The 16733-nt window shown below is 42.1% G+C and overlaps 1 protein-coding gene across 2 annotated transcripts in view; it reads left to right on the plus strand.

Moving 5' to 3' along the window:
• The window catches only part of itga5 (integrin, alpha 5 (fibronectin receptor, alpha polypeptide)), a 36622-nt gene extending 19900 nt beyond the window's left edge, over nucleotides 1–16722 (plus strand). For both annotated transcript variants that reach the window (XM_062428060.1, XM_062428061.1), the window contains 18 exons: nucleotides 73–264; nucleotides 348–393; nucleotides 682–795; nucleotides 2115–2170; nucleotides 2572–2729; nucleotides 2978–3115; nucleotides 5648–5715; nucleotides 7197–7347; nucleotides 7457–7549; nucleotides 8392–8471; nucleotides 8603–8683; nucleotides 8785–8890; nucleotides 9270–9428; nucleotides 10052–10159; nucleotides 12370–12483; nucleotides 13141–13242; nucleotides 13572–13694; nucleotides 13828–16722. In XM_062428060.1, the coding sequence (XP_062284044.1) occupies nucleotides 73–264; nucleotides 348–393; nucleotides 682–795; nucleotides 2115–2170; nucleotides 2572–2729; nucleotides 2978–3115; nucleotides 5648–5715; nucleotides 7197–7347; nucleotides 7457–7549; nucleotides 8392–8471; nucleotides 8603–8683; nucleotides 8785–8890; nucleotides 9270–9428; nucleotides 10052–10159; nucleotides 12370–12483; nucleotides 13141–13242; nucleotides 13572–13694; nucleotides 13828–13911 (1973 nt within the window). In that variant the 3' untranslated portion in view covers nucleotides 13912–16722. The remainder of the gene's footprint in view (nucleotides 1–72; nucleotides 265–347; nucleotides 394–681; nucleotides 796–2114; nucleotides 2171–2571; nucleotides 2730–2977; nucleotides 3116–5647; nucleotides 5716–7196; nucleotides 7348–7456; nucleotides 7550–8391; nucleotides 8472–8602; nucleotides 8684–8784; nucleotides 8891–9269; nucleotides 9429–10051; nucleotides 10160–12369; nucleotides 12484–13140; nucleotides 13243–13571; nucleotides 13695–13827) is intronic.
• The last annotated feature ends 11 nt before the right edge of the window (nucleotides 16723–16733 follow it).

Consider the following 16733-nt stretch of genomic DNA (forward strand, 5'->3'; position numbering starts at 1 on the left):
TCAAACCAAAGATCTCTATGTTTTATAGATAATGTAAGATAATTCTTTTCCTGACCTTTTGCTCCTGGGCAGATGTGGCTATCAGCTGTCCATTTGGAGGGGAGGAGCAGCAGGGACTGGTTTACATCTATAATGGATACTCAAAAGGACTCGGGGAAAAGCCATCTCAGATTATCACTGGCCAGTGGGCTGCTGGGTCTATACCTGCTAGCTTTGGATTTGGCCTCAGAGGTGCTAAGGACCTGGACATGAATGGATACCCAGGTGGGTGAGGTTAAAAGTATGTTATCATTAGCATAAATATTGTTTTTAGTATGTTTTCTAATCCTCTTTCTTTATTTTTTCAGATCTCATTGTTGGCGCCTTTGGTGTTGATAAGGCAGTCCTCTATAGGTATGTTGTCTCAAATCGTATACTGTATCTAATCATGCAGTTTGTTTGTTTAAAGGCAAAGTGTGGCAATTTTGGAAACTTCCATATTCACTTTCTTTTGAGTTAGATGAGAAGAATTATACTACTCATGTGTGTAGAATAATAATGAAACTTAGCTTAGCATAACAACTGTAAACAGAAGGGAACCATTAGCCTGGCTCTGGAGAAGCAAATATGTGTGTTTCCCGAAATGTTGTAAAAGCGGAAATTTATTGAGTCATGAAATTACTTTATTTTCGTCACTCACAGATCCCGCCCAATAGTAAACACCATTGCGACCCTGACAGTTTACCCCACCATGATCAACCCTGAAGAGAAAAACTGCATCATCACTAATGGAAACTCCAGCATTCCTGTTTCCTGGTGAGTTTTCAGTTGTTGCACAACCAACACTCAGCTTCCTTCGACCTCTCTTCTGGTATTTGTTTGACCCAACTGCAAAAAGATGGGCTTCCCCGCTCCCCTGCATGCATAAACGCTCCTATCCTGGCAGGAAGTTCTGATAAGACATATCCTTTCTATCAGCAGTCACGGTATTAATTTGCACTGGGCGCTGCTGTTCTGTGACCTATATTCAAAATGTCTTCATATCACACTGCTTCTGCTGAGGAACAGAAAAATAACATGCTGAATAGCAGCATTGTTAGCCATTTTTGGCCTCCTCCAAATGTGCACAGTATTCAGTTCCAGAAAAGGGGAGAGGAAACAGACGACGGTTGCTCGCTGTTCAACATGGTTGACATTGTGCTCATGTGTCTGCTTTTCCCCCCTCTCCAGATCCTGATCCATAAAGGAAACTCTTGTATACACATGTGTCTTGATTACGCTACGTTGCCTAGTGATGAGAAGTTTTTTTGTGGGGGTTAAGGGAGTGCAGAGGGGATAATGGGAAGGAGGGCGGGAGGGGAGGGGCTGGAAGGTTTTTTGCAGTTGCTTTGAATGAGATATTGTTTGCTGGTGGAACACAGCTGGGAAACATCAGGACACGTAGACTCCCGTGACCATGCGCACACAGTCGTGCAGAAACAGGCAGACATAGGAGCGTATACATGAAGTTACCCCTCGAAAGAAGTCCTTGTTTTCTGTCTCTTTCTGTCTCATTTTTCACTTTTCTCCCCTTTCCTGTGTTTTTTTTTTCACAAGACTCCGTTTTTCCTTTCTCACTTCTTCCAGTTTCTGCTCCGTGGCTCTACTGTGGGTTTACTAGTAAAAGGATTGGGGGTTTTGGGGTTGCAGACTTTTGGACAGCAGCAGCATGTTGTGTGGCTGATGTCATGAGACAGAGCAACAGGCTTATATAGACAGCCATTGACTGGTCAGCACTGAAACCTGAGTCGTTGCCCAATTTCACCCTTCTTAACTCTGCTATTTCTTTGTGCGTGGGGGGGCTGAGGGTGGAAACGGAGACACACTGATTTATCAGCCTGGCTGGTGAAAGCGGTCAATGCCAGAATGTCTCAAAACATTTGGCATTTTTTTCATATTATTCATTGTATTCCCATTACGCCCCGTGCCTTGTAACGTGAACCATGTAAGGAGCTGACACAAGAAAAGTGGGCTATGAGAGAAAATGAGAGAACAAGTGAGGGTGAATCTTCTGTGTACAGTATATTTATACTGAATGTCTGCCATAAAAGAATATGCTTCCCTCATCATGTCCTTGTCCTTTCTGTCCAAAACAGTGTCAACCTGAGTTTCTGTATATCCGCTGATGGGAAGCATCTACCAAGCATCTTAGGTGAGCCAATTTTCCACATCTGCACTTTATTACAAGTGAGGAAATTGTCAGATAGTCACCAGTGGTAATGTTTTAAATCCATAACAGCCTGTAGGTTTTGTCAGATGATGTAGCTTTTTAGATTTTGTTATGACAAAAAAGGAAATGCAGTGTGCCAAATACTAAATATATCAAACTTCTTTTATACTCAGTGCCTTTGCCTATCAACCCCTAGTTATTATCTTTAATGAGGCCTTTCTCTATATACACGTGTTCTCCCTGCCATCATGTTTAGGTTACATTGACTACATTGTGTGCGCTTCAGAGTATTTATGGAGGTCTTTTTTAAACCTGTCATTACGTGACTTAAGAACATTCATCATGCCATGAATGCTCATTTGTGTGTGTGTTATGTGTTCCAGATTTCCAGGTGGAGGTGCAGCTCGATAGTCATAAGCCCAAGCAGAAAGGTGCAGTGAAGAGGGCTCTGTTCTTGGATTCCCAGCTGCCCTTGCTCCAGCGGAGTGTGAGGGTGCGCCGTGGCGAGCGCATATGCAACCAGACAACGATCTACCTAAGAGTACGCCCCCTTTCTCTCTAATTAAAAAGAAAACCTCTATAACTGTTATTGTTCATCCTCTAACTTAAACCTTTGCAGCCATTCATAATCAACTGCGTCAACAAAATAAGTAGAAAGAAGAAAATATAAAAACAATAACTGCGATTATGATACAAATTAATCCATGTGACATTTTTTGAAAAACAAATTCTAACTTTCTGTACAAATTTAATCAAGAAAAAAACCCTGGTATGTGTTTTTGCCTGCAGGATGAGAAAGAATTCAGAGACAAACTCTCCTCCATTTACGTGGCCTTGAACTACAGCTTGGATCCCAGAGCTGCAGCTGACTCCCACGGCCTGCGGCCTATCCTCAACTATCACGCCACCAGCGTCATTGAACAGAAGGTATTTTGACATGTACTACACTTCCCTGACCTCTTATTCAGCTCAGTTAATTAACCCTGGAGTGATCTACAGGTCTTCAAACATCAATATATAATAGAGCAATGTTCAATAATTATGTAAATCTGGTTCCAAGGCTACTTAGACTCATTCTCTCTGAGCTGATGAAAAGAATATCCGCCACATTGAGTAATTATTCTGCTTTTCACGGACCAACTACTTTCTGACTCTCTCCTGTCCTTGGTGAAAGAGTCTGTTCTTTTTAATGTACATTATAAACTACTCTGCTGGGAAGAAGTCCAGTGTGTCTGGAAAGCTGTTTCAAAATGAAAATGTGAGGCACATGTAGAGTGGAGTGTTTCGCTGTCCCCACAGGAATAACTCCTTAGCTTACTTGGCTGCCTTAAGGTACATAGGTGACTTGTTCCAGAGCTGCACAAGCACAGAGGGTCTCAGATACTTTAGGGTGGGGCACTGCTGGGCTATTTGCCCATCTGGTTGAAATCTCTCAGCATTTTGCCAGTTTTCCTCTGGCAGCGTGTAGAGTTGGCTCAACATGTTAACAGTTGTGCATCATTTCAGCTGTGGCACAGCGTGCACCATATGTGTGTTCAGCAATAGCCACCAGATTGGAGCATTCGGGGAGTGGCAAGGAGCGTAGTTTTATTTCCCCCTCTTTTTTAATATCTATCAATCCTAGTGTGTATATCTTTTTCCCATTGGATCAGGACTGAACCTATCATTAATGTCATCATCATTAGATATTAATGTCCTTACTAAATATCAAAGCGGTTGGGCCTCCAATACATGTGGTCTATTGCTCAACCAAAACCTTGAGACATGCCTAAACTAAAAAAAATAACCTTAAACCTGAAAAATCTCCTTTTATGCCAAACACCCTAAGAGGGCAAACCTGATATGTATATGTATGTGTAAAATGGGAGTTGGTGTTGTGTCAAACAGCCAAACATATTTCATTAATCTTGCTTTAGACTGTGAATAAAACAGTGTATAAACAGTGAAGAGTGACTATTATACTGCAGCCTTGGCCTTGATCAGACACATGATGCCCTATTTATTTCCACATATGCTTTGAGAATGTGTGGCAGGCTATGCAACATTTCATCGACTCTGCCAAGAACTTGCTCTTCTCAAGCTTGAGTGAGAAAGAGAAACGGTTGATGGGCTCGGCACAGTCTCACCCTCGCTCTCATCTTTAACATATTCCACATGTTTCTGTAAAGATTTATGGCATCATATCGGCTATATTAATTGATATTATTCTCAGATTGTATATGAAGGCATACATTTATACAAAACCTGGAAAAATCAGTTGTTGTCATCTTTTTAGAAGTATAATAAATGGATGAAATTGTGCTTAAAAGCCCCCTCAATGTTCTTAAAAGAATAACATCTGAACCAAGTGATGACTTTGATAAATGGACTCCATTCAGGTCCATTTAGTTTCGACTTTAGAGCACGATGCCTGCCCCCATTATGTCACATGCTGATGTCAGTGTTGTTGTTGTTAAACTACAAATGTCGTTTTCCCGACTTACAAAGACATACAAGCCCAGGAGCACATGTGGCCAAGTTAGCATGGTGGTTACCATGGTGTCCATAATTAGAGCCCCTGGATGGTGTAATGACAAAGGGGATGCTTTGCTCTCTGTAATCTCATCATCCATTTCTATTTATTATCCTCGTCGTCATGAGCATCATCACACTGTTGCAGTCGCAGTGGGATGCAATTTAGCAATCCGCAAGGCTTTCCCTGCCGCTGCCCTGCCACACGTTCAGCGGTCATCCACTTATCCAGCAGGGTGTCTGTTCCTTTCTTGTCTTTCCCTCCACTGTAATCTCTCAACCTCCACTTCTGCTTTTCAGTTCAACAGAGGTATCCTATGTCTCAGTAAGTTCTAGGTCTTAGGCTCCTCCCTGTCCATATGATCATATAGCCTACTGCTGCGGTTCGCTGGGTGGCATAGCATGTGGTGAAAGCGTGGTTAGCCACATAGGGCTGTGATGTGGGACGCTGGCGAGAGCTGGGAGCTGGCAGCTTTTGTGTTCAGCTCCGCGGGAGTATCTCCTCTGGCACAGTCTCTGGGCTGGACTCTCCTCTCCCGTTCATCATTTCCTCTTATTACGTCGCAAACAGAAAGCATGTGTGTGCCAGGACAGCTGGTTCGGGGAGTGTGTCTGTGCCTGTCATGAGTTCACTGAGTCAGCCATTGTCCCCCTGAGCCACAACATGATGTGCAGTGATGATGCCTAGTAAATAAGGGGGATTACGGTCCAGGTGTGTGTGTAAGGTAGTGGTCGGGATGCAAAGGTGGAATGTATTAGTCATACCACATGTTGCATCTTGCTACATTCATCCTGTTGTCTCCCTTAAACAGATATTTGATTTATCTTGTGTGCCTAATTCACTTCACGTGTAAAAGGCTTGTGTTTTTTGTCAGAACCTACTGTAGGATCACCATGGGACCACTGCCCCTATTAAAACTTTTATCACCCCCTTTGTGCATCCTTTAGGCTCAGATTCTGTTGGACTGTGGCGAGGACAACATCTGCGTTCCTGACTTGAAGCTGGCAGTCCATGGGTGAGTCTTTTCATTTCCTTATATTTAAAAAAAAGAAATCCCAAAGCACAAGGAATTCAGGAAATAATACAAAAATGCAGTGGAGAATACTTGGTAAACTGTGATCAGGGGTCATAGACACTGAACTCTTCACCTCCACAATGCAAATGCAACCTTTGATTTGAGTACAAAAGCATAAATACAGCTGTTTTTGCTGCTCCGCCACTTTGTTTAGTTTAGCATACCAGAGAGGGCCTGTTAATAGCCACAGTGTTGCAGTAGAGCTGAGGTACACCATCCTCTGAAAACAGGAAGCAGCTCTGTTCTACAGGTGCTATGACAAGCAGTTAAGGGGAAAAGACAGGGGAGATGAAAGGGAGCTTTTTGGAAAGTATGGGAGCTGTGCGCCAAAGTCCCGACCTCGCCTCGCTTCTGAAGCTGTCAGGAGCGCCCTGCTTGCCACACTTTGATTCAAGAAATCTGTTAGCATTTTTCTCAAAAATAACAGCCTCCCCGATACTCCCTACTCCGCTCTGTCATTTTGATTTCACATTCCTATATTTATCTACCATCTGCCTCCATTTTTTTTTTTCAATGTATGGCTGATCCATCGCATATGGAATAACCTGCTGTGAGTGTGTGTTAGTGCCGTGCTCCATATAAGTACAACTCCAGAAATTGAGCCGTAGAAAGTGTGATTAGTGCAATTAAAATAATAGCTTGATGTTTTTGTCTGCTCTATAGTAAATTATGGAAGCCTAATAGTAGTTGGGGTTAACGGGATGGCCATGATTTGTTGGAATTTTAGAAAAATAGTATCCATCATTCCTGCTGTGTTGTTTCTTTTATTCCACTGCCAAAACCACATAACCTGTTAGACCAAGGGTCCCTCTGGGCGACTTTAAGATTTTGTGGTGTTTTCTGATTTTGAGCTTTTGTTTGGTTTAAAAAGTGCGATGCCAGTTATAATCAGGCTATAGTTGACTTGCAGGCCGGCAGAGGATCAAGCTCCAGAAATCTTCTCTCTCTTTTGCTCTCCTGCTTTGCTTTATGAGAGCTGCTTGTAATTAAAAACGTCTGTGTGGCCCTCCATATGGTATTGCTCATTGTTCTTCACTGTGGAGTGGCATGTGGAGAAAGAGCAGGGGAGGGGGAGTGCTTTACAGTCCTATGCTCTGTTGTACAGCATGTATGACTTTATTACCACATCGGAAAACTGTTCATTTAATGGTGGGGGGCTTCGTGAGATTCATTTTCTTTTTTGGGGGTGGGGGCTGACTCTAAAGAAAGTCGATATATCAAACACAAAGTGTTAATATTTATTAGTTTCATTACAGTAACAACAGTATTTTGCTCACCACCAACCACAAAGTTTGCCATTGTTTACTTACCACATCCTAACATAACTTTACACATGTTCATTTGTCTAAGGGGTTCTGACACCAGTTAACCTGACTGTTGAACCTATTAGTAATCCATTTTTCTTTGGTTGGGTCTTTTAGGGACAGGAAGGAAGTCTACCTGGGTGATGACAACTCGCTGACCTTGACTTTCAACGCCAGGAATGAGGGTGAGGGAGGGGCGTACGAGTCAGAGCTGTACGTGGTGCTGCCCCCTGAAGCTGATTACAGCGGTATTGCCCGCAATAATGAGGTGAGTAGGGATTCAAAGCCTACAACTTCCAGGAGCTAATATGTCTCTTAGGACATGATTACAGTTTTCCTTTGCTGTGGTTTGACCAATCTGTCCTCTTATTTACCAGAGCCTGACCCAGCTGACCTGCAGCTATGATACTGAGAACCAGACCAGATACCTCATCTGTGATTTGGGAAACCCGATGAAGTCTGGTACTAATGTAAGGGCATCCCTGTCTTTTGTCCGTTCTTTTTTTCTTCTTCATGATGACTTTCAGGGTTGTAGGATAAGGTAGATGCTTGTTTGATAGTAATATCAGTTGACACAGCATCATGGTTTCCTGCTCTATGCAGGAAATGGTCATATGTCATCTCCAAATTGAGTGTGAAGAGCACAGGAAAAGTCAGTGAGTGTTAGGAAATCTTTTCACAGGAAGTACAGACTCCATCTGTGCCCTCAGGGCCTTGCTGGGCAGAGTTCCCTTTTTTAATGGCTGACTCACAAGCTGGCATGTTTTAATAGGTCTGTGGAGGAAGACTGTCATCTACACGTTAACTGTGAGAGATAAGCAGACGTCTCTGTTTTAAAAAACTGGTTGCCAGGTTGTCATAGAATCTGCTTATTTGTTCTTTCTAAAGGCCTTGGATCGTAACATTAATGATCTGATGTAAAAGAGATGTAGCTTATAAAAAGGTAGAAGCAGACTCAATGTGCCAGTCTGAGAAAAAAACCTGAAATTATAAAGAAAGAAAGGGCAGAGCAAAAACCCTCAGTCACGTTGTGATTCTACCCAGCTGCATTGCTGAACATCACATTTATAGGATGAGATAAGTAGAGAGAGATATGAGGCATGTCTGCCTGAGAATGATTTACAGTTTTGCAAATTGAGTACATAAACCTCACACAGACTTTTCTAAAGTTTTAGGGGGCAAGATCTCCTGCAGACTTAATTCTTCTCTGTTAGTTGTTAGGCAGTAATGGAAAATATGTTCTGTTTTGGAAACTATTGTTCTAAAATGAAAGTGATGATGATACATGATGAATGAATCTTATTCTTTGCAGCTTTGGGCAGGTCTGCGCTTCACAGTGCCACGATTGAAGGACACGCACAAAACTGTTCAGTTTGAGCTGCAGATTCGCAGGTACAACTTGACGTGAACACACAACTGAGACACCGTTTATGGAAAATGTTCTGAATCTCATTTAGCAACACTTGTCTCCACAGCTCTCGAATGACATCAGCTAATCAGAATCTATTTCTTTTTGTCTGCAGTAAAAATGAGAATAATTCCCACAGTGAGGTTGCGCCTTACAAGCTGGAGGTTGTTGTTCAGGCTGACGTCATTCTACAAGGGTGAGTTGAGTTAGAATTCTCTCATTTGAGATTTTTTGGAGCGTCATTAAGTTTCTTCTGAGTCCCCACACATGTTCTCACTCCTGCTGTCTCTATTTCAGTGTGTCTCGACCAGATAAGGTCTTCTTCCCGCCGGTCAACTGGAAGGTTACCAAAAACCTCGGTGTGGAGCAAGACGTCGGGCCTGCCGTGGAACACATCTATGAGGTAACTGACCATAGCTGTGCAGACTCACTGTGGCTGAGCAGATTGGGTTGGAAAGCAGATCTTACTGTTCATAAAACGAGGCGATTCCCCAGGGCAGCAATGAGGGGGGAAAAAACAAAGAAACATACCCCAGATTACACAGTGTGATTTATTCTCAGGCTGTGCAGATCCACTTTCACGTGGGTGAGATTCAACAGTGCTCTACTTTCGGTGGCCTATTTGTAGATTAAAAAATATGTCAGACTCAGCATGGGAAAAATCTGTTTCAACCTCACAGCTACACGGCAACTACAGCTAAAATATGACACGATCAAGCTGCTTGTGAAGTTTTCTAATACTTCACATACTAACGTTTCCTATTTCATTTCCCTTTTTCCAGCTGGTGAATAACGGGCCCAGCCGGATCAGCCAAACACTGCTTGAGCTGCGCTGCCCCCTCAGTATCCAGAGCCACAATCTCCTTTATCCACTGGAGTTCTCCACAGAAGGCCCCATCAACTGCACCTCTGACAAAAACATGAACCACCTGCACCTAAAAGTGAGTGACTCTAGTGCGCACAGATGCATTCCTCTCGGGGTCAAATGAGGCAGAATCAGACTGCGAAGATCTCCCACTGATTCCCACTCAGATGTATGATTAACAGTTGGATCTTCCCGCTTGCTGGCCAACACCCACCTTCTCCTCCCAGCTTCTCAGCCCCACCCAGGACACTTACCCCACCACCGCTTTGAAGTTCCAGCTCTTCCCTATGCTCAGCACAGCTTGATGAACTACCTCATCCAGCAATATACTCACTCATCTTCGACCCCCCCCCCCCCCCATACCAAGTTATAGCTTCGGGATTATGCGGGCAAAACATTTCAGTGCAGTTGTTTGTGTTTACATTTGAAGCTTGACAGATGTTCAGCAGGGCTTTAAGTGGTCATCTGTCTTAGCTGTGATCTAATGTATTTTCCCCCCTGGTGAATTGCTAAGTACGGTATATTTCCACGGGAATCCATGTGGAGTAGAGCTCACATGCTTCTGATTAATGACAAAAAGCCCAGGGTCATGCTAACATTAGGGCGTATATTGATGGTGTGCTCTCCTGAATGGTGAGGTCAGTTTCTTTGTTGTCCTAATGGGTGGTGTTTGTATTTGTGCTCTCTCTCTACCCTTAGCTCCAGCAAACATCCACAGAACCACCTCTCCTGGCACTAAAGGCCCATGAGCACCGTATCGAGAGGAGGGACGTCCACAAGAATCAACTCTCTCATTTGACTAACCTGGTAAGAAGCTTTGATCAAAATTGTCACTTTCTATAAATACAACACGTTGCATGTATGAATGGACATCGTCAGGCCAAAAGGTGAAATCTAATGTAATAGGTGACGGATTGGTGACATGAAAGTGAGAGAATGAGGAGCTTGAGCTCACAGTTTAGGGTAAATGTGGTTACACAGTTAAAACCTCTTTGCGTCACTTACACAGCAGGTCAAGACTAAAACTTCAGGCTCAATCAAAGGGTTGATACAACATATTTCATAGCATTGTAAAGTGTGTTGGTCTGGATCTATTTTGTTGACACTGGCCCTGCTCTTACATGAGGCTCCTGGGATTGGGTAATTAGTTTATGATGTCGTTAAAGGGGAGGGGTCAGAGGGCACAGGCTTGTCCTGTTGTGGTGATTAACATTAAAGAGTCTTTAGTAGTGGTGGAGGGTTGTGAAGGCTGGGAAGGCATGGGACATGTGAGGCTTTTTATCAGTGATGCACTGGTTGCTTCAAATACTGCTCTGTAATTTTCGGCTCATGGTGTTGTGAGGCCCCCAAGTGCCCTCCAACACTGGCCCCATTTATCGACCCAGCTGCAGGTAGCTGATCTATCTGCCTCCATTGGCGGGTACCTGCCTAAACCAAAGAGGTCTTTGTCTGTGCGCCTGTCGCTACTAACCATGCTCGTTTATCAAGCATGTTCAATGACACGTTAGTATGAAGGACCCCATTCTCCTTTCTGCACTTTTTTATGCTCTGGAGGACAGACATCTCTGTTCAAAGTGTCTCTTGATGAAAGTGTGTTAGTGTTTAGCAATGCTTGGATGAAGATGTCAGCCTAGGTCATAGTGTAAGAATTTAAAATGACCTGCTTCATCTTTGAAGAGCTGAGCTATGCATGAAGAACAAAACATTGGCTGTAATTGCACTAATAATAATTTAAAAAAAAGGCATTTCATTTTTACTTGGATACTTGAAATACATATATAATGGCAATTATTGCGTATTTGATTAACACAATTTTAAAGGGAGCATTTAACAGTATTGTGAATCCTATTATTTTAATCCCAAAATAATTCATATTACTAATACTAATACTAATAATACAGTATGTGTGCTATGCATTTTCTCACAATATAATTTAGAAACAGGTCTGTAACTTATGATTATTTTGTCCAACCAACACTCAAAATCTAAAAGATTTGAAATGACATAGAACATGAATATACACAGATTTGAGAGTCTGGGTTCAGCAACCATATGGCATTTTTTCTTGATACGTCACTCTTACCAGATTTCTGCAGATACATTTTCTGTTGATCAGCAAATTGATTAATAGACTTAAAATGTCAAACTATGCAGGCCCCATTCATTCAGCAGCTGTGCAGTCAAGGCAGACTGTTATTTTATGAAGTTGTGGGAACAGCCTTCATACCCCAAGCTCCAGATCTTGACCACATAATCCCACCAGGGAGGATATGTGGGACTTGGGTCTGAGGCATCTTTGGCACTGGACCATGCTCATGTCATTTCCACAAACCTTTGTAGCCCCTCTGCCCTGGGGCATCAAGGAGGTCTACCAGGAGGAAGTGGACTGATACGCTCCCTGTCTGTCTGAATACCCTCATTAAATCTGTCTAAGATTGAGCCTGAAGGAACTAGGCGGGTACTCTCTTCTCCTATGTTTGCCCTACTTGGTGTAATAAGTAAACTAATGCGCTCCCGCAGGAAACCGCCGAAACCTCTCCGTCTGGGGGTGGTCTGGCTACGGGCTCAGCTCTAAAAAACCAGTGTGTGCACGTTTTAAAATGTTAAATGTGCTAAGCGGCATTATGGGGGTGTAATTAAGATGGTGTATTCTACAGTCTTGAGAAAAATGGGCTGGTTTTTAGTGGTTGGGCAATAATGTGGAGAGTGGTGCATGCAGCATTTTTACAGTCTCATGACATTCCTTCAATCTAATTCGAAGCAGACGTGGAATAGGAATCATAACATTGGGCTCTTTGTTATATTTATTGGACCTGCAGCATTAATGTGGATGATATTTGTCTCTCATATCTGTTCCACCAATTTTCACTTTTGCCTGTATGATGATCTTCACCTGCATTTAATTTAGCTATAATTTGGGGAAAGAATATTTTTGTAGATGCTATCTATGCACAAGAACAAAACTTATTTAGCATTTAATCAACATCATCCTAACTGCTTTCTTTCTGCCTCTCTAGTCCTGCTCTAATGCTGAGTGCTGGACGGTCAAGTGCAATGTGGGTCTTCTGGAGAAGGGGACTACTGCTATCCTGAAAGTGCGCTCCCGCGTTTGGGCTGAGACCTTCATTGAGGTTTGTGGGAGAACATTGCCTTACAAACTCACTAGACATACACTGTACACGAACACGTCTCCACTAGCTGACAAAGGCATGGCAGAGGAAAAGGCTGTGCACTATAGATTAGTCTTTTCCCACTGGTGCCTGGCTATTTTCTCATGTCAAGCTTTGGCAGGAAGTATGCAGTCATTATTCATTAAAGCATCAAAAAAGAAAACATTGGACTTTAAATGTATGGCTGGCAAAGATGCATAGCCGCAGTAGTGAGTCTCATATTTGTTTGTGTTGAGTAGGTATCAGCTTTGGTTCTGGATCACTTCTTAAGGCTGTCAATATGTGCAGTCTCACATATTTGCCTCAACAAATGGAACAACAGTTGTTAGTTGAGTATGTAGATTGCTCCAGACTGGCTGCAGTTTCTAACAGTGTACTAGCTTTTTCTCTCTACCTGCCATGACAGAGCTACACACAGACTATTTATCACCCCCTGCATGCTGTAACACAAAGCATATGTGTGAATGTATTGAAAATTCATTATCTGGAAGTCACATCTTATCATAGGATTGGTATGCAAAAAGGATTTTCTTTGGAAGATACACACGGTCTATGTCGCCATCTAGTGTACAAGTAGTGTATTGCATGCATTTTAACTAGTGACGTTTCTCCCTTCAGAGAGCTTATAAGCAGCATGTGCTGGAGTGCCTGGCCAGATACCGTGTGGACAAAATGCCCTACGCCATCCTTCCCAAACATTCTCCCAGTGGACACAAGAAGGTATTTAAAATTGTATTTGTTGATTCATTTAATCTGGCCCTCTGTATGCAGAGTATCGTCTCAGTTTTCTTTGTTGAATTTAACTAAGTTGAAGACAAACAGAGCTGCAACAATGAATCAATTAGTTGATTTGTTAATTAGTTGCTCGTCTTAGGCTTACATTACTCAAAATTTTATATTTTGGGGTGGTTTCGGACTGTTTGTCAGACAATACAAAACATCTGAGGACATCGCCTTCGACTCCAGGATGTGACTTTTTTTCCTCATGTTTCATTGGTCTAATTATTGTTAGTTGCAACCCTAAAGACAATCTGTGCCCTCATTCTCAGGTGGTGACCCCAGTGGTGTGGCACAAGCCAGATATTGAGAACTCAGTTCCTCTGTGGATCATCATCTTGGCCATTCTGGCTGGTTTACTCCTTCTGGCTCTACTCATCTATGTCCTGTACAAGGTCAGTGCTGCAATTAAACGAAGCATTTAAAAAAAAAAAAATTAGGGTACTGGTGATGGGTTAAGAAAGAACATGAGATTAAACTTAGGTGTATGGTCACTTCTAATTTCTGCTTTTTCTTCTTTTCTTGCAGTTTGGATTCTTTAAACGATCTTTACCTTACGGCACTGCCATGGAGAAAGCAGAACTCAAACCACAGGCTGCTTCTGAGGCTTAGACCAGAGCTTCCAAAACCACAGTACCTGGCCATATGATTGCAACGGAGAAACCCAATGGAACATGTAGAGTGGATCAGAAAGCAGTTGAAGAGTTAGGCAAAAGAGAGACCACTGGAACTCCACTGTGCTGCACTAGAGGAAGACAAAAATCCAAAGATCTCCACGCCAAATGAATGTTATTTTTTTCCTTCTTTTAATTTATGTCTTGTTTGTTGGCAGGTTGGGATTGTTACCCAATAGAACTTTTCTTAATGCCTCGAGGCTAACATCAGTGTGAACTACAAGAAAGTGACTGCAAAAATTGCAGGCCTTCAACCTGTCGATGCAGCATAATGCTTGTTGGGTTTCCTTTTGTGGATTCTTGTGATGGAGAAGTTGTGTAATACCCCTTTTACTGCCTTATTTTGGTGCTAATAGTCTGTTATGTTCACTGCCTCTAAAGGATAAGATCATATGTTGCTTTTGGCAGCCAGGAGGTATGAATCATGCTGCCTGTCAGGGGAGAGTATTCTTCTCATATCTCCTGAACACATGGTTTTATTGACAGTAGATCAGTTAACAGGTTTCAGGTGAAAAAATTAACCTGACTATAGCGGAGGTAAACTAAATCTGCTAAGTAGCTCAATTTTTTATCACAGAAGTTAAGTATTTTATATGATTTGAGCCCTGACCTGTACGGGGTGTTCCCCTGATTCTTGCCAAATGCATGCTGGGATAGGCTCCGGCACCCCGCAACCCTGAACATATTACGCGGGTATAGAAAAATGCATGGATGGATGTTTGTAAACTGTTCATGAAAATGATCTCTCTCTGCCTCAGGTTGGTGGACAGTGCTGGGTTGAGTTGTTTTTGCACTCAAAGGAAATCTACTGATTTTAATTCCAAAGACGCCAAAGACTGACTGACCTTCCTTTGAGTTCTGATTTTGACTCCTACTGATCACTTTGTTTAAATCCTGTTTGTTCGTATTCAGAGTTACCAATGCTGGCATCGTCATTGTTGTTGTAGTCGACTGGGATGGGACTGGAACCACCACAGACCTGAAACCTCACATTGGGCTTGAAGCAGTGTTGTGCTTCTGTTTAAAAAAACAAAACAAAAAGAAAAGAAAAAAAAGTGGTGTTCTCCTGAAGAGCATTTTTACTTTCTTTATTCCTGCTTGGTTTGTGTTGGGCTTATTTTGCACTGAAATTGCATGCAAGCAAATGACGCCTAATGGAAACCACAGAGGTAATGGCCATGCCATAATGATGTCTTGAACCAAAGACATGACAATCAGCAATGTTGTAGCCTTCACAGAGATTTTTACTCTGAAACCAGGCAGGATCATCTCTCTTTTTGAGTGTGAAGGATCCATTTTCAGCTTACAGTGTGTGTTACTGTGATATACTGTATTTGTGATTGTCTTTTTGAGTAAAAGATGTCCATGTTTAGAAAGAGAAGTGGCTGAAGTCATCCCACTACCAAAAGGCTACAGGGACAGAATATTAAAATGCTTAGTGTTGGTTTCTTTTGTCTTGTACATAGATGTTATGTGCCTTAAATGTAAATACTTAATGTCTGAGTTGGAATTGTGTGTGCGCTTGCATGTATACATGTGTTACTTCATGCATACATGCATTTGTGTGAATGGTGTATTTATGAATGTTTGTTTTTGTGTATGAATTGGTTATTACCTTTCCCACTGCTTAGTCCTTGTTATCCCTATCACCTCTGTAGCTTAAGATCATTGAGGTAAAGGCATTCTGCAATTCTATTGATTAGGATCGCATAAATACAGCCACTGTCCGGGACGACTTTTTTTAACAGCACAGCAGCAATTAAAATACTTGCAACCTCAGTGGAAATCCACCCGAAAGACTATAAGTCTACCGTCCAGATGTTGGCATCCTACAGGATGTCTTGTACCTCTGACAAAGGGATGACAAACTAGGCACTGGGAACTAAATGTTTGGAAGTGCAATATTTATATCCACCCTTTTTTATATATTACAGTGCTTTCTTTTGTTTTATGTTTTATTTGTGACTGCGTTGTGATAAACCAGAACTTTGTAACACGTAGTGATGTGTGTAAGTATGTGATAAGCACATAGACTAAATCCTTTGTCAGGCTCTGGCTTTTCACCTTCACTTGCTTTCTCACTAAGCATACTTCAAGTGTGTTTCTACTTCAGATGTACTCACCACTTCATTGCTGGACCACTTTTCTGATTGTACTGATTTTTTACGCCACAGACTGACAGAAACTCCAACCACAAGAACATATCCGAGTTGAACTTTGGTATGTTGACATAGTTTGATGAATTATGTGCTGTATAGTTGCACCTGTCCAAACACCACCGTTACACTTAACCATATGTGTTACATTTGTTTGCCTCATTTCAGATGCCCCCTCTCATTGGAGTGATTTACGATTTGTCAAATGGTCTAAAAAAAATCCACATTGGTAATAGATTTCAAACCTTTGACATTGCCTACTAGAAAGTTCTTCACTGAACATGTCAACGCATAATTTATGACAGGGGATGATTTTACTACTTCCTCCATGGTTACATCAGGAGAAGGCACCCCCACCCCCTCTTTTTATCATGTCTTAGCCCATTTTCACTCTCCAGGACTTTCAAAAAGGAGTTGTATATATTTATGACGAGGAGAGTATTTTGGAATTAAAATGATAACTGATTCGTTGTGATTTTCTCTCACCCCATATTGGGGAGAACATTTTTGTTAACAGGGAAGGAAAGGGGGGGCTCTTTGGAGGTAATTTTTTGCCTGTTATGGTTTGTACTTTGAATAAAATATTTCCCTTTTTACAAATTCT

The sequence above is a fragment of the Scomber scombrus genome, chromosome 10 (assembly GCF_963691925.1).
Source record: "Scomber scombrus chromosome 10, fScoSco1.1, whole genome shotgun sequence".
Classification (NCBI taxonomy): domain Eukaryota; kingdom Metazoa; phylum Chordata; class Actinopteri; order Scombriformes; family Scombridae; genus Scomber; species Scomber scombrus.